The sequence below is a fragment of the Python bivittatus genome, unplaced genomic scaffold (genome assembly GCF_059951505.1).
Source record: "Python bivittatus isolate LINGU-HERP-01145 unplaced genomic scaffold, Pbiv_v1 ctg000480_np1212, whole genome shotgun sequence".
NCBI classification, from domain to species: Eukaryota; Metazoa; Chordata; class Lepidosauria; order Squamata; family Pythonidae; genus Python; species Python bivittatus.
Genome location: NW_028277075.1, coordinates 10,042,107 through 10,060,656, shown reverse-complemented (window position 1 = coordinate 10,060,656; position 18,550 = coordinate 10,042,107). Strand labels below are relative to the sequence as shown.

Below are 18,550 nucleotides of genomic sequence, written 5' to 3'. Positions count from 1 at the left end.
TTCCTTCTTTTAACTTTCCAGTCCAATCTATAAGCCTGGAATTTCCAGGCAGTTCCCACACTTAAGTATTAACCAGGGCCAATGTTGTTTAGCTTTTAATCTGCAAAAAAAAAAAAATTTTTTTTCAATGAGCTGATCCAAAGCATCAAATGAGGTACTTCTAAATGGATTCGAAAAGATTTAGACACGGTTTGGAGATTTGAAAGACTTTTGCTTATGGGTAAATACACACTTTTTATGGATCAGTTTGAAAGTCCAAATCAATTTCCAAATCAGTTCAAAAATTCAAATAAAAGTAGATTCATTTTTCAAATTCAAAAGTCCAGATCACATTGGTTCAATTTTGCAAATCAGTTTAGGAATTTGAATCAGATCAAAGCTGATTTGCATCCCTTTACTGAACATGAGTTTCAGTAAAGATTCATATACAGTAAACTCTTGATTCTCCAGACCTCCATTAAGCAGAATCTTGATGCAACAGAAAAAAATTACTCCAGACTTCACTGCCAAACAATGACAACATCTTTTGTTTCTGAAGCACTGGACAAATGAGATAATATAAGTCATTTGTGTCAATTTATGACATTTGTATAATTATGAAATTTACATCTTTACTTCATTTAAATCACACTTCCTGACACAAATATGCAAATGTCAATTGCATAAATGCAGATGGCATAAATTATGTCAATTATATAAGTTTGGATTTAACAGACATTTGGATTTAATGGACACCCCTTGCCTCTTAAATAGTCTATTAAGATTTTATAATACAATATAATTATACATTGGACATTTGCTTTCAGTTTCTTTTCTTATGTCTAATTATAGTTTTGTCTTTTTTTTTTCTTATGGGGACTAAACAAACTCTTTGGTCTTTCCTCTTCAAATTCTGCATTGCAACAGTGGGAAATGAAATCACTACAGTGGAGTCTCAGAAGAGATGCAGTGCATTCACACATTTATTCTTTATTCAATGTATCTCTATCCTGCTTCCCAAGAACCACATCACAAAATAGTTTACAATTAAAAATACTAAAATGCAGCAATAAAAATAAAACAATGTCAAAAGAACGTTCATTAAAAACACGGAGAAGGGAAGGTAGACTGAACAAAATAGAACCATTCCTCCATAACAAACATTCAGTGAAGGCCTGGATGAAGGAGTAAGATTTCAACAGAAGCCTAAAAGGTACAATAATAGGCACCCCACACATTTCAGGATGGGGAGAGCATTCCAGAATGCAGTGATCTCAATACTAAGAGTTGCTTGGAGTGCAGTGGTTAGATCAATCGATCGATCAATAGATGGATAGATACAGTGATTACAAGAAAACATTCTGTCAGACTCAACGTATGTAGCAAGACATCATATGATGATCTTAGTGACTGACTAGGTATGTAACTGTGAAGGCAGTCTGTCAAATATCCTGGCCCCAGAATATTCAAGGCACTATATGTGAAAGGGGAGCACTAAATCTGACTTGGGAGCTAATTGACAGGCCAAGCAGCAATCTGCCCTCTGCATTTTGCATTAGCTGATTTTGAATGATATGCAGTGGAAGCCCTATATACATTTCATTACAGTAATTTAAGTATAAGGTTATCAGTGCATGGATATATTTAACTAGGTTGTGCTGTCCAGGAATACGTATAATTGGTATACCAACCAAAACTGGTGATTGGCACTCCTAACCTCAGGATCACTTGGCTCTCTAATGACAATAATTGTAAGAACCCCCCCCACACACACTACATACCTGTTCTTTCTGGGAGTATAGTCTTACAGGCAGACTCCCCAGTTCTTGCATCTTGTAAGCATCTCTCCACAAAGTCTCTGTCTTTTCAGAATTCAACCTAAGTTGCCTCAGCGTCCACTTTTAACATTGCACTATAATTATTTTATTGCCTGCTCTCCTAATGAACCACCAGGAGTATTTGCTTAAGCAACTATGTGGGAATGCTGTCTTTCCTCATACTGTTATGTTACCAATCTGGTTGGGCATACAACGGTATAACATTTTACTGTCTGTGTGATCCCTGTGTTTATGCACAGCTGTGGAAAAATGAAAAACAATATATATTTGGAGCTTGGAGGCATTCTGTACCTTCCTGCTATTTCAGATTAGGGGAAATAGTGAAAAACAAGATTTAATCTCTAAACACGGTAGGGATCAGTGAGGAATAATCAGTGCTTATTTCTTTGTATTGGTAACTAAGGAAAGAAGAGTGACATTCTCATATAGAACACTTAACAATATTAGTTGAGATGTCAAGACCATGCAAGCATAAATGATAGCTGACAGAACTGAATCTGAAAAAGAGGTTTTTACCATCCTGTCCACTCAGAGCTGGAGAATGCTATAGCCAAGATCTGGAGTTGTATGTACTATGTTAAATATAGTAATGTTGGCAATTCACCAAGGGACTGCTTCACAAATTACCAAAAAACAAGGACAGTCTGATGAATATCTTAATGCAAGATCTAAGCACAAAGTGTATAGTTAAAATGTTTAGCTGTACTTGTGAAAATGAGAAGAGGATCTGAATTAAAAATTAGATTTCTGTATGGTTGGCATGAATTATGTCACATTAGATTTCATTTTCAGATTATTAGTTCTTGGCTGAGTAGATTTAATTTCTTTAATGTGTTAAATTGGTGGGCAGTCTTTGTGTCTTGGTCATTTTCACTGCGGGAATTAGAAACTTCTGAAGAATGGGCATCAAAATAATCTGTGTACTTTGTACATTGTAATTCTCCAATAAATCCAAAGCTTTATGAACACATTTTTGTTGCTAAGTAAATGTAGTGTAACAGTAAAAAAGCTCCCTTGCTCTGCTGTGACTGAGTATAGATGGTTGTTGCTCAGACATACAGGACAGAGCAAAAGTTTGTTGTCACCAATGCATTGTAGCCCAGTTGGCCAAGTCAAGCTCCTTTCCATTTCCAGATTTGCCAAACAGGGATCAGATTTGTAATTCATCTCCAGAGTGCCCCAGATTCCTCTTTAACTGTCCTCTAATTTCTTCCTGCCCTCCTCTCCAGTGCTTTATCGATCCCTACCTCTTACCCATCAGACTTCATACACACACATACAACATGTGACAACTGATTGGTATCTGTTAATTAACGTGGCTTGCGGCCTCTTTTCTATTCAGTGGCCTGATAAGGGAAATTGGATGTCTAAGGACTGCTGTGCCATTATCACCCTTACCTCCTCTGGCAACACAAATACAAAACATGGTATAGTGATAAATAAATGCCACTGACCCATCCCTCTGCCCTCTCTTCCTTTAGCTGAGATAGCTGATATAGAAAAATAGAACTCCCGACCAGTCAATATAGCAATCACTGGCTCTTTTGTTAATTGCCAGGTTGATAGCAAGAAGAATCAAATCATCCTGACTCCCTTGGCCCAAGTGCAGGAAGGCACACACAACTGCATGAGCTGAGGTTTCTGGGAATAAAGGCTTCTGGATGAGGATATATCACAGTTAGTGAGACATGCACATTGGTAAGTCATAAGAAAGAACTGTAGGCTAACAGTGAAAGCAGTTAGACTAAAAGAAGGAAAGAGGAGAGTAATCTCATAAGACATATGGAAAAAATTTAGCCATTGCTATCCCAACATGCTTATACTGCTGTATCCATTTGCTACCAAGTAATGAAAATGAAGTACCCTCTACAGAAGAAACGTGTGCTTTTTTGTTTTATAAATCTTCACACAATACATCAAAACTTTGATTTTTTAGTAGAGCCTTCCCCAAACTGGTACCTCCAGAAGTGTTAAGAGACACAGTTCTAATCATTTGGAATGGCACCAGAGGGAGATGATATTTGAAAATGTTGTGAGGTATCTGGGGCATGGCTGCAATATTGGGGCAAGGTTGCAGTTGCCAATAATGCCTTTATCTTCTGTTTGCCTACCACTAGCAAGGGGGGGAAATCCTTATTTCTTTTACACGAGGACTCTTGTCTGGTTCTTGATCATTTTGAAAGAGTATCCCACGAGCAAACATCAACATATTCATATTGCAAGAATGAAAATAGTATGATACTCTCTTGAGTATCATTGTAATTGTAAAGGCATTTTATCTCGGAGTGGAATCATTACTGACGCTGGTGTAAATTTCTTAGCACTAAGGATTTTAAATTGGAATATTGGGACATAAGCCTATTTTTATTCTTCCTTGTGTTATACTACAACAAAATCAGTCTCCCTGCTTCCTCTCCCACATTTGCTAGAATGCCCAATTTATGTTTTTATTGACAGGGAATAGTTCCTTTTCCATCTTCCTTTTGACTTTTCACAGATCTGCAGTTGGAAAGCAGATGAGAGTTTTCTTTTATTTGCGATTACATTTGTTCTCAGCCATTAGACTTTATTGGTTCTGATGGACTTAGTTCCAGGTTGTGATTTTTTTGTTGTTGTTTTTTATCTTTTTACTTTGACAGATAAATCAGTGTACATGTCTGTATGGGAGTTCTTTTTCCACTTGGCCTGAAGATATAGTAATGGTATTTGGGATTCCATAGTGATTTAATGTTTGACTTCTTAAAGTTAGATACTGCTGCTTTGACTGAAGTGGCTTACAAAGGTATTTTACCCAGATAAGGTGATAGCTTATATATTCCTATAAGCACCACTGTCCTTCTATGAGTGAAATTTCAACCCTTTATTAAGAAGAGAAGAAATACGTGATTTAGTGGTGGCTAATATTAAGTCCATATTTCTTTTAGTCAGGGTCAAACCCCTGCCCCTTTGTACATACTGTACAACAGTGTTGCACACATGTACAAAAGATCAGGTTTTGATCATGCTGCTACAACCACCCCTCCCCCTTCCCACCCACCCCTACCCAAGGTTGCCGCTGGAACACAAGTGCATTTAAGTAGTGGTTTCTATGATAATATAACTATGTGATTGGTTTCACATGGGATGGCTGATTTTAAGTGCATCCTCTTTCTCTCCTTTTTGGGTTAACATGGCAATAACTAGGCCTGTACAAAACATCCAAAAAGGGCATATTACAAGGTATGCTAGCAAGGTTGAAGCACTAGTTCTTGCAGTATTAAAGCAGTTACATTCCCCACAGGGATCGGTGCAATTGCTTTGAAGTCTTTCCCATTGTCTCTGCTTGCACAGCTCCACCTTTTCACTTTGCTGGTCATTCCAGTGGAAGTCTGGTCTTTGTATGCACGTACATCGAGTCAACCGGGAGAGCCTTTTGTAAAGACAGCTGATTCAACACTTAAAGGAGGGTATTTGGTGAAGCATCTCTTGGGTATGCTTTGCACAGCCCTAGGAATAAATATTCAGATGAATAGGAAGTACCTCCATATGTGAAGCTGCTTTCGCTTTTGAAAATCTGAATAGGCCTCTGTCGTACTGAAGTATGTCTATATGGCTGGCTCAAAGTCAAAGCCATTTCACTGGGCAGCTTATCTACGGACACTTTTCCTGTAACAGCCAGAGAATTCTGCAAGTTCAGTCACAATGCGGCAAAGGGCAGCCAACTTGGAATGGTTAGTCTAAGATACACTTTTGCATTTATTTTGGGGTTAATTTCTTATGTCAAAAAAGATGTAAGTTGAATTGCCTCTGCCAGCTTTCTAGGAAGCAGCAACCCAGTGCCTTCTACTTGGTCAGTGTACCTAACCTGCTGTTCCCTTGCCTTGCCAGGCTTTTCTAACCTTTCTTTGGGAGACCAGATGAGCTTACTGCAAAGTGCCTGGATGGAAATCCTCATCCTGGGTATTGTGTATCGCTCATTACCTTATGAGGATAAACTGGTCTATGCTGAAGATTACATCATGGATGAGGAACATTCACGCTTGACGGGGCTCCTGGAGCTCTATTTGGCCATCCTGCAGCTGGTGCGAAGATACAAAAAGTTGAAGGTGGAGAAGGAAGAGTTTGTCACTCTGAAAGCCCTGGCTCTCGCCAATTCAGGTAAAGTCATGGACACAAGGGTCAGCAGCTGGGAATCGGGGGAGATTCTTTGTGAGTATCAAAAATGCTAGCTGTGCTTTGAAAGGAAGAATGAGCCCATTGTTACAACTTGAGAAGAAATTACCCTACATCTGAATTCAGGCTCAGAGTTCCCCGTCTTCTGACAGCTGTAGGGGAAAAAAATCATAGCTATTGATTTTGTAATTAACAGTTCATCAGAGCTATATTGATAACAATTCAGCATTGGCTTGCTGGAAATAAATCCCATAATGTTGGCTTATTTTTACAATCACTTATCAAAGTTAGGTCCCCTGTGCACTTAAGAGAACAAGGATAGGTAGTTTGGTGAGTGCACAACTGCCTCTTTGAGTCTGTTTTGATCAGGGCATGTGTTACTATGCAGCTGTTATATATATTTTCTTTGCATAGCCTTTCATTAAATGTAGAAGGCAGTATAGAATGTGCACTGACTTGTCCCCTGTGACTTTCATATATACTTAAATGGATGCACACATACCCTCTCACATACCAGCACATGCAGAGGGCTCTTCCACCAGCCTATTGTCTAGCAGTTGTTGTTTTTTTAACAATTTAGATGCACCTGAAAATGATCTGGGTGGTCTGACTATTTTTAGATCTTTTGGCTAGTAGGATGCTATGAGCATAGAATGTTTACATGTTTGTGACTCTAGAGTTACAGAGACCCACCAGCCAATCAGTGATTTTACTTTCTGGCCAAAAGCTGAGCATGGTGAACTATCAGCCAATTACTTACTGGCTTGCTTACGATCCAGTAACCAAGTGCCATCTCTCTACAACCTGTTCCTCAGATCCATATCTAAACACAAAGCCCTTTTCCCCTCTATTCAAAAATAAAAGAGAGTAAGTTATTAGTGTTCTCCCATATTTCTCTGGTCACCATGTTGGTAAAATTCCGGTACCTTCCAAACTTCTAATTCTGGCTTGTTGGAAAACTACATTTTGGACTCTTTTGTCTACTCATACCAACATACTATTAGGAAGAATTCCCAGAATTGAGGGGCAGAGGGAGAAGAGAGAACCAACAAAACCTTCCATAAAATCACAGAATTGGAAGAGGCTACTTATACCATTAAGCCCTACTCACTGCAGGAATCCAAATTAAAGCATCCCATGTGAATGGCTATCTAGCTTCCATTTGATCATGTCTAATGGAGGGAAGTCCACCACCACTCAAGGCAATTCGTTCTATTGTTAAACTGCTGTTATTATTGGGAAGAGGGTTTTTTCCCTTAACATTCAGTTGAAATCTGTCTTCCTGTAACCTAAATCCATTATTTCATGTCCTGCACTCTGGAACAAAACAAGGGAGGCTGTGGGCTTCTTTTATATAACATCCTTTCAGGTATTTGAAAAGTGCCATCAAATCCTCTTTCAGCTGTCTTTTCTTGGGGCTAAACACACCCAGCTCCTTGCAGGAGTTGTAGGAGTAGTGCAATAGTAGTATTGCACTACTGTACTCAAAGGTGGGTTGATAAAAGCAGAATAAAGTGAAAAATGAGTTCCTGTGATTTAGAAACTATTTTTCTATTGATGCAACTAAAAATTACATTCTGAGTTTGCAGTCAACTATTTTTCCAAGATCTTTTTCACAAGTATGAAGCCATGTATTCCCCATTTCATTTCATTCCATTTCTTTCCTTTTTTTCTTTATTTCCTAAGTGAAGCAAACATTTCATTCTATTATTTTCAGCTCATTTTTCTAAGTTACCAAACTTGGTTTGAAAATTATTTCTGCCTTCTAGAGTGTTGGCATCCCATCCAAATTTGTGTCATCTGCAAATTTGATAAGCATTCCCTCCACCTCTTTATCCAGGTCATATGGAAAAGTAGAAGACAAGGTCTGAACTGTAGAATACTCTCCTCAATATACCTCACCAATTTGTTGAGGAACCATACTCAAAGCATTGTGCTATGGGTCCACTTAATAGTCATGCCATCCAGCCAATATTTAACTAGCTTGCTAATTATGTCATGTGGTACATCATCAAATGCTTTGTTAAAGTCAAGATATGGCAACAGCATTCCCACAATCCTTTAAGGAAGTTACCCAATCAAATTAAAGTATAGGCTGACCCTTTAAGCACAAGAAAATAATACATAGTTGTTTTTGAAGTGGTATTTGCTGCCCTGAAACAGCCTTTTCGTAGGTAATTTTTTTGAAGAAGCCTTTATTAGAATCCTCCAGTTCTTTCACTGGTATCTATTTAACAGAATGTGTGTGACTAAAATCAAGTCTATTAAAGTAGCTACAGACAGATATTTAAGATCCAAAATGTTAATTAAATTTTATTAAGGACAAAAAATGCTCCAATAAGACCACCTGCATTTCTGAGCTTTTTATATTCATGATGGGGAAAAGGAGAAGGAAGAACTTTACTCTTCCTATAGAAAGCTGGCTGAAGATTAGAGCCTAAGTATTCCAGTCTTCTAATCAGGCGAAAGCAGAACAGAGACCAAGAGAGGAACAGAAAAGGAGTATTTTGCTTGCTATATTGACACCAAATAAAAGCTGCAAACAGTCATTTCTTCTGGAACTGCATCTCCAACACTTTCCTTATCCACAGGTACAACAATGTCACTGATAACAGCAGTATACTACATCTCAGTTGCTTGCAATTGCAAGCCCTCCGTTGCAACAGTGGGGTTGGGGGGGGGGAGGTATAGGTGGGCTTATTTCACCCCACCAGCAGACCTGCATCTTCATCTGAATATGAAGTCTGGGATTTTATAAATGCCCAGGTACAGGCTAATGTTTGAACATTTGGGGTTGGCATTGGGTAGGGTTACTTCATGCTGTGCCTAAGACAATTTTGTTGTCCCACAAGTTCTTTGGCACCTTGGTACACCCATGGGACACTTTTATCCTTGTAAGCTGCACTGATTTCCAGCAGGTTTCTAAGTGCAGAAAACTCTATATAAGTATATATAAAGCTCTACATTGCTCAGGGCCTGGTTACTTATGGGACCACCTTTCTCCTGGTTACTTATGGGACCACCTTTCTCCAATTGTCTCTACCCGTCCCATAAGATCTGATAAAGTGGGCATGCTCAGCATCCCTTCAGTTAAACAGTGCTGTTTTCTGGGACTCTGAAGGTTTCCAAGGCTTTGGAAAGGACCTGGAAACCCGGCTTTTTTGTGATCCTGCCAAGTGATGACTAATGAGGGATGGCTAAAACTGTTTTATGTTTTTATTTATAGTATTATTTATTTTTTTGCACCTCTTGCATTTAATAGTTTGATTTTTTAAATTTTTAAAGTAAGCTATCTTGAGTCTCCTTGATTTGGTGGTCATATAAGTTTAATATATTATTATTGTTTTTGTTGCTATTGTTCCTAATTGCCTTTCTTTTCTTTTGTTATATGCTACCAGTCCATATAATTGCAGCAGGAGCTCTGAAAATAATTCAATGAGGACTCTTCAAATCCATGTATTGCTGTACAAATTAGAAAGCAGAAATATGGACAAACAAACTGATAGCTGATTGGCAAAAAGCAAGGAAACCCATCCAGTTTTTCAAGGTTTCTTAAATTAGTTTTCAGTATTTTCAAGCTGATCTAGAAGGAGAAATCTCTTGAGAGTGTAGAATGTTAGTATGGCACATTAATTAAGTCAGGCTTTGAGCTCATGATATAAAGCTCCAAGTGCTGAATTTGTTGTTCATTGTGAAATCAAAAATATTAAGTCTAACAAGAGAGGAATGTATGTTTCAGGTATATCAAAAATCATATTCTAATAACTTTGCTACATAATTTAATGCAAAAATTGATTGGCCTGGTAGTATGTCTGTTTCTTCCAACAGACCTTTTGGATAGATTCTCAGGTAGGACATACCTCCCAGAAGCTCTCGCTCTTGGTTCTTCAGGTAGCACCTCTCTACCATGAAGCTCTGTGTTCTAAGATTAAATATGTTCCCTGCCCATTTAGCTAGATTGATTCCCTCACTGGTTTTGCTTTTCCCTCTAAAGATTCGATGCACATAGAGGACATGGAGGCAGTGCAGAAACTGCAAGATCTTCTCCATGAAGCCCTTCAGGACTACGAGCTGAGTCAACGTCATGAGGAGCCACGACGTGCAGGAAAGCTGCTGCTGACCCTGCCCCTCCTACGGCAAACAGCTGCCAAAGCTGTGCAGCACTTCTACAGCATCAAACTGCAAGGCAAGGTCCCCATGCACAAACTCTTCCTAGAGATGCTCGAGGCCAAGGTCTGACATGCCCAGCCCCACCTAGAGGGCCAGGAAACAAACTGGAAACAGAAGCAACCATGAAGCAAACCAAACCAAGATGGCAGCTGGCTTCTATCTTCAATCATTTACTGTGGAGGAATTATTTAACATTAATCTGGCAGCCTGCCATCTGAAGAGTATCATGTACAGAGAGGGAAACTCTTTTAATCAACATCTTTTTTTTTTTTTATTTGTGGGAAATTCGCAACTAAGCTCTTGCACTTGCAGAGGGAACCAAGGAAAATTTGGAGCCCCTGAGCAGTGATGCTCTTTGCACTATCTAGGGCAGCTGATTCCTAGCTTTTTCCACCTTCTAATGAAAGGATGTGGAGACCGGAAGCAGGAAATAGTGGGGTACAGAAGTATAGCATTTATAGCATGGTGGTATGAGAGGATTTTTTAAAAAATGTGGGCATTAGTGGACCTGGCACTTGATACCATTTTTCAAGGCACAGGCCCATGTGCCAGTTGCTTCTTTGGAAAGGAGCACCTTCCATCTGAATTCAAGTTATTTGTAATGTGTACATAGAGGCCTATTTCCTACTGGGAAAAGCAGGTGTGACTGTATAAGATATTCTGCGATCTTGAGCAGTATCTTTGCATCTGGCTTTTCCTATTCCTGTGCAATCAGAACATTCCCAGTGGTAGTTGCTACGCAAGCTGGAGATACATCCTGGGGAGAGGAAGGTCTTATTGTTTCAGAGCATGCAGAGAGAACAAGCCCAGCCCTGGTCTTATTCCAAAGTTTTTTCCATCACAGTTCCTTTCTTCTCCTATGTGTGGTATTATTTAAAAACCCTCTACCTTCCCTCTTTCTTTTCCACCAGACATGAATCCCAAGACCCAGGCTGTCCACAATAATCAAGCCAAAATAAAAAGGTGTCCTGAACTAGGGCTTTTATTCAACTCTTTCAGAAAATCCTGATATTAAATAGATCCCTTGATGGATTAGGAAAAAATATCTCAAGAAGGCTGCTGGACTCATGTTTCATATGAAGGAATTATATCAAATTTCTTAAAGGAGATATTTAATACTTATTCTCTGAATACCTTCTTTTTATTTTTCAGCCATTTGTTTGAATTCAACCTCAATAGCTGCATGTAGGGAAATAAATTATCTTTCATGCTGGGCAAAAGCCAGCAGCACATAGGGATGGCCTCTATCTCTCCATCACTAGCCCACTTCCTAGAAGACTGCCAGTGGGAGGACAGATAGCTCTTGCCAGAGATCTGGTCACTTACATAGGATTTATTTAATTAGGTGGAAAGGCAAAAGTTGTCCAGCCCTTGCTTTAAGTTAGTTGCAGACCTCCCTCTCAGCTCTTTTGAATGCCAAGTTCATATCTACTGGTATGTCTTCCTTCATCAGGAGGAAGATGGTAGGAGGTAGAGCCTTGAGTTCATGAAAAATTGTCTTCCAAGTTAACTGGGTCCTGATTATCCCTTTGGGAGATTAGTTGAATTTCATCAAATTACCCCATGGAGCCAAAAGCACAGTTAAATCTTGACTGCCTGATTTGTAACATTTCAACAGAAGAGGATGGTATTTGTGTTTGTGTTTTCAGACTTCTTGAGATCCAGCAATAAATTAAAGGGTTAATTACACTGAAAGAGCTAAGGTAACCAAGCAGATGTTGATTTAGAAAAGGATTTGTCAAAAAAAAAAAAACAAACCCACACACACAGTCCAAAAACCCAAAGTGAAATGAAACTAACCCCAGCAATAAAAGACATAAATGGCCAAAAAAAGTCTATTGCCAAGTGGATGCTATGCATTCTCTTCCCATCTCCTTTCCATAGATAATGAGTATAGAGGCTTTGATCTTTTTGTTTTGAACTGATCTCTGTTGCCTTGAGATTCTAGACTTTTTAAATATAAGATAGAGAGGGGAAAACAAGAGGAGAGCACCCACTTGTGCAAAATATTCTTCTGTGGCTCTGACCAGAGAAAATAAACAAGGTACTGCTGTGCTTCCCATTGGCAACTATTTGTGGCCAAACTCCACTAAAATAGTAGAGTCTTGTAACACTGTCCTGGCAGTTTTGTTTTGGGAAGTACAAACCTAACCTCCAGAGGAATGGCAGAGGATGCACAGATTCATCCTTACTCTTCCAAGTTTGGATTTTCCCCCTCTCTTCACATGGGGTAGGGGGAGTGAGAAGATCTTTCCACATCATTTTAGCAGGTTCTCTTACTACTACTACTATTGTCCTAATAACAATTGTTCTCCAAGACGGCAAATGCTGGTAGAAGAAAGAACAGACTACATGCTCTGCATATAGAAGTTCCCAGGTATATTCTTTGGTGTCTCTGCAGATGTGAAAAACCTTTGCAGGACATCCTAGAGAACCACTGCCAAAGATTATAGATGCTGGACCAGTTGGACCAATAGTCTGATTTCATAAGACAGCTTCTTTGTTCATGGCCTGATGTTACAGACATGGCTTAGATTTCATTTGGGAGGCACATTCCAAAGGCATTTCCAGAAAGGGCTCCTCCTTATCACTTAGGGATAATAAAAAGAGTAACTATATCAAACAAGGAGGAGGAAGATCAATGCAGGAACTATTATTTCTTGAGATTATGACTTGCTTCATAAATTGTTCTAAGCCACAATTTCCTCCATCATTCTATGTTGAATAAGTCTCTGAGTTTGAATAACTTTGCTGATCATTCGGCATTGTTAACGCAAAACCAAACAAGTCATGTTATGATTTAGTATAATGTGTGAACCCATTTTTTGACTGTACATAATCTACAGTCATTTATAGGATAAAGTAAAATCTCTTCAAATTAAGTTTGGCTCCTAGTGACTTAATGGATGCATTTCCCATAGTTTTCTTAGAAGCAATACGGAAGTGGCTTTTTTTTTTTTTTTTTTTGAGTTCCAAGTCTAGCCTACAATTCTGGGATTTGCTGGTTATCTGCTATCCAGATACTTATCAAACTTGATCTTAAATAGTTTTTGAGATCAGTTAAGGTTGACTAAGCCCTGCAATTTATTTGGACCATTCTTAACCTGTCCAGACCCATACCCAGCATTCAGTTGTCAGCATCTCTGGCTCTGACATGGAAGTAAACTGGACCCACATCTTTGAGCTATCTAGAATATATTCTGCTAATGTACAATCTATTTTGGAAGTCAGAAGAAATTTAGATCCTGTTTCTCTACTACTCACTGGGCCCTTTTAGGATCATTAAAGCCCACAGCTGCAGTACTCTGAACCAAATAGACCATATAATATTCAGTGAATGTAAAAAGGATGAGAAAAAGAAAAGCATTTTCCTTCTTATTTGCAAGTGATACAGTCTGCCCTATATGGAATAGGGGGGCTTTTGCAGCACATGTTTTGGTTTAGCATGATCAGACATGTCCCAAAGAAAGACTACAGTAATATACCATAGCAGCAATTTATGGGGGAGAGAATGCCCTTAACCAGCAATAGATTTTAACAAAAACAGGCAATCCCATACAGAAATGTATTTGTGAATGTGCAAAGATATATTTTGTTCTTTACGGCAGTTGAAACAATCTTGGCTATACAGTGGTTAAATGTAAGGAACAGGCTCCTAAGTACAAGAATGTTTTGTTATCTGCAAGTACAATTATAGCTTCCATGGAGTAGGCAATATTGAAATCTTATCCAAGTGCTAATCTGGGATTAGTTTAGGACAAGGCATGCAGGTAAGTGCCCTCATTAGGAGATAGTGATGACGCTAGTGAAACCCTGCACCTTCCCAGAGAGGTGTATCATTCTTCTTCTGAACCTACACCCAAATCCTGTGATGTACTCTCTCCCTTCCAAAGCTTTGCGTATTTATACACTGACAGTAGTTGTCTTCTGCTGTGAAACATAACCCTTTCTGTGAGCCCTGAAGGCAACAGATGCTGCTCTTATTTTACATTCCTCTCTGGGAACAGAGATCTCTGGCCTTGACTGGAAAAATCACCCCCTCAGTTTGATGGGGATCAGTTCAGATCAACGGAAGGATACTCATTCCACTTGTATCTGAGAAATAATGGGCATTACTTTGCATGGAAATGTAAAGGAACTTCAAACCCCCAGCCAAACAATATTGTTTATGCCAAATAGGGGTTATCATCTTTTTCTTCATAACTAGACTCCCATTGAAACTGTTAAATGCATATTTTGAAACCAAGCTAAAACAGCTGTAAAAGAAAAGGAGAAAGGGGTGGGGGCAAAGTCCAGAAGAAAGATCGAAAAATGTAAGTGGTTGAGCTTTTTATAAGTTAGAACTGAGTTTCCAACTTGTGGCCATTCTATAATGAATGCGGTCCAAACCAGGCTCAGCTTCTGTGGGTTGATGATTAAGAGACACGCCCCCCTCAAAAAAATGGGAAGCTGTGCAAATTAGGCAGGATGTCATAGTTCAGGAGCAAAATCAATATCTACTCAATTATTATCCTCTTTGGGGGGAAAAGGCCCTGTTGAATAAATAAATAAATTTGTATTCTTGTGCTACAGATCATTTCAAACAATCTGAGAAATAAAACAATGTACAAATAAATCTTGTTGAAATGGCATTTACTGAGTATTCTGAAGCATTTAACATCATCACACACATGGGATTGGTACACTTGCCTTACCCTGTGTTGTCTCTTTTATTATACACTAAACACCTAAATTAATGGCATAAACATTCATGCAAATTAGATCAGCTAACAGCGGTTTGGATATACGTATTTCAGCTCCCATTTGTATAGTCCATGTTTGCTTCCACCCTAGTTATTTTCTTTGCAGACTCCTTTTCAAGGAGCATCTGGATTTTGACCGTAGCCATCCCACACTTTGTTCCATTTGCAAATCAGTCCCAAAGATAAATGCAACCCTCTTTCCTCCCATGGTTTTTTTTTTTCTTTTTCCCAATATCTACACCTGAAGATGTGGAGTGAAGTTTGTAGGAAGCTTGAATGATCAGTTCACTGCTCCCCTTAATCCTTAAAAGTTTCTAGGTTTCTCCTCCCATGGCTTTTCTCCAGGTATAACAGTGGCCTCTATCACAGAGCTTCTTCCCAAATTCGGGAATGATACACTATTTTGGGACTCAGAGGATATGGACAGCAGGCTGAGATAAATGCAGATAATCATATTCCACCTGGTCTTGTGGTGGAGGAAGGAAAAAAAGCCTGCTTCTCCATTTCTTTTTTTAATACATACTTTTTATAGTACACCAATGTTGCTTGCTGCTGACACTGAGAGATGGCAGCTAGCAGCTATGGCCAAGAGAGCCTTTGCACAACTTTGTCTTGGGCACCAATTGCACCCATTCCTGGATTGGGAGGCCTTACTCACTGTCACTCCTGCCTTAGTCACCTCCTGGTTGGCTTATTGCAATGTGATCTATATGGGCTGCCCTTGAAGACACCCCCCACCCCAGAAGCTACAATCGATCCAGAATGCAGTGGCAGGATAGCTATGGGCCATCTATATGTAACCCCATTACTTTGCAAGCTGCACTGGGTCCCTATAGGCTTCTGGGTGCAATTCAAGGTCCTGGTTATCACCTATGAAGCCCTATGTGGCACAGGACTGGGGGATCACTTCTCCCCAATGGTATCTACCTGTTCCACATGCTCTAACAGAATGGGCATGCTCCAGGTCTCTTCCCTAAAACAATGCCATCTGCTGGGATGTAGGAGGTGTGCCTTTTCTGTTGCAGCACCTACCTTCTGGAACAGTCTTCACTGTGACACATGGTTGGTCCCAACTCCAGTGGCCTTTAGAAAGGCACTAAAAATCTATTCCTCAGGTGTTAGGGCCAGGATGACTGGAGTTCTCATCTGGAGGAGGACAATAATTGTCAATTCCTGATCACAGCTAACGCAGCCAGGGTGTTCCATAGCTTAGAGGCACATGTGAGGGGGTTATCTCCTATCCTGAGGATTCAGGAAATGTATTACTTCAGAATCTCTTAAAGCAGAAGTGGCCAATTGTGCTAGCTATGGGAAAACTCATAACTTCATTTAGCTTGGCAATCTCAAGAGAAGCTTTTTCCAGGTCAGACCACCCTGGGATCAAATTTTGGAAGGGGTGTTCTGATTTTTCTTCCAAGTACAATTAGAATGGACTATTCGGTAGCTATAGAACAACAATCCTCAGTAGAAAATTAAAGTGGGGGAGGGGGAATCTTTGGTTGTGGTAAAAAAAAAAATGCCTGGAAAATCAGTGAAAGTAATAAAAAAGCTCCACGCATTTTCTGAATCAATTGCACCCTCTGGGCTGAATCCCAGCCTCGGTCATAAATCAATGAGCCTTAAGTTAGTTATGATGTAAGTGCTATTATTTCAATGAGTGTACTCTAGAAGTCTCTAAATATAGAATTAGACTTCTGTCTATGATAATGGCTGTCCACACTGATCACTGTCAGCGTCTACTACCTCAGATGTCTTGATTGGAAGGACATTGGAGTAGCCCCCTCTCTTATGCCACTATGCTGTGGGCCACCATGTCTCAGGTAACCTTTCTTTAATGAACCTTATTTCAGAGATCAATTTTTATTTTAATTCCCGCATCCAGTATCTGGCATCTTGGGGCACTTTCAGTGATCCTGGTGTTATAGCAGAGCCCACAGCTGTTGTCTGGTCTGCCTTCCATATTTAAAAAATCTGCTCTGAGTAGCCCCAGGCAATTGGGTTAGTTACCATTTACATTTCCTGCATTATCTCTGATGGCACATTGGAAAATTAAAATTGTGGCTGATCCAAGTCCATGGTATAATTTGGAGCATTGCTGACCACCACGATATAAGCATGCCATGTCCACCATAGAGGAGAGAGAGGACTACCAAAGCAGCATAGCCTCCTAAATTTGAGAATGAGCAACATTGATCATATGTAGGCATGATCTGACTTCTACTCTTGCTGTTAAATTTTATATAGTTAATTAGCTGCTGTGTTCTTTATTGTTTTAACTCATGTATGATTATTCTTAAGGTAGTCTTCTCCAACTAGGAATACTTCAGATGTGTCCAGACCACAATTCCCACAATGTCCAGGCAGCAGAAGAAAAACCGAGGAAGACTGATGTATGTCAATTTGAGTTGGACAGCCAGAATGTAAATCTTTAATAAGAGAAGTATTTTTGCATCATAGTATTCCCTCATGATAATGTGGCTAAATTATCAAAATAAAACTACAGCCCACAATTTTTCATCAGTGATAAATCAATATTAAAGCAGGCTCATCATCAAAGAAGGATTTTTATTCAAATCAGTGAGAATCCAATATGCATTCTTAAAATTAGGAGAACAGTTTGTTTTTGTCTGTATGTCTGTATCTGTGTATATATGTATGTATATGTGTGTATACGACAGAGCTTTGATCACACCGTTGTGGCTGCCATCTTGACTTTTGTGACCATACCCATTAGCATTTGTTCTTTCATAAGTCAGTTCTGTCCCATTTCCATATAATAAAGATATAATTTAAAATGCATATTCCTACACATATTACCTAAATTATTTTGTATGTATTTTCATCTTTTTTTAGCTTACAACTATATTACAAAATTCCAAGAAGTGCAAAACCCAGAGAATAATTTTGATTTTCGTATCTGATCAGTTTGCTTAGAAATTTGGACCAACCCTCCCATTTCACCACCTCTTATATGAAAGGCTCTTGGTTTTAGCTCCAAAGAGAAAATAAGAAATTGTATCACCAATATGATCAGTTTCAGGTGAAGCTATGAAATTGTCATATCACCTTGCTGTAACTTTTAGCAAAAACAATGGAGAAATGTTTTAAATATGTCAGCATATGCCATAATTAAGTTTCCTTTCAGTCTACTCATTCCAGAAACACCACATAAACAACATAATTTTAATAAAAATAACTCCTGTCTAAAATTGTTCAGTTCAATAACATGATTCACTACTTGCACTATTTTCAGTAAATATCAAACATATTTTTCAATATATTCAATACAGAGTACTAAAGGGACAATTTCGATCAGATGAGAAGGAGGCAATCTAGAAGAAGAAAAAATAGCTTAAGCTGAGATGGGGGGTAGGGGTGGGATTGATACAAACCCAACCCTCAATTTAATAATAAAGTTTTTTTAAAAAAATCACATCAATGTTGTTTTCATGGGGCAATGAGGGGGGAATTTGCATAGCCTGTAGCCTGTCAATTAAACTGAGTGCAGTAAGCCAGTTATGAATAATCATACTGGAGTGAAGAATGCTATTTTTGGGCAGAAAATGATCTAAAGCTAGATTAAATCACTTCAAACCATTCCATTTCCAGAGTTGTAAATTGACTTCAATTTTAATATTGAAGCCACTAAATGTTGCAAGTAATGTATAT

At 38.9% G+C, this 18,550-nt stretch overlaps 1 protein-coding gene across 1 annotated transcript in view; it reads left to right on the top strand.

Moving 5' to 3' along the window:
- The window catches only part of ESRRB (estrogen related receptor beta), a 62,886-nt gene extending 48,189 nt beyond the window's left edge, over positions 1-14,697 (top strand). Inside the window, exons 5-6 of the mRNA XM_007424819.3 lie at positions 5,685-5,954; positions 9,964-14,697. Coding sequence (XP_007424881.1) covers positions 5,685-5,954; positions 9,964-10,208 — 515 coding nt within the window. The 3' untranslated portion in view covers positions 10,209-14,697. The remainder of the gene's footprint in view (positions 1-5,684; positions 5,955-9,963) is intronic.
- Positions 14,698-18,550: the final 3,853 nt, after the last annotated feature.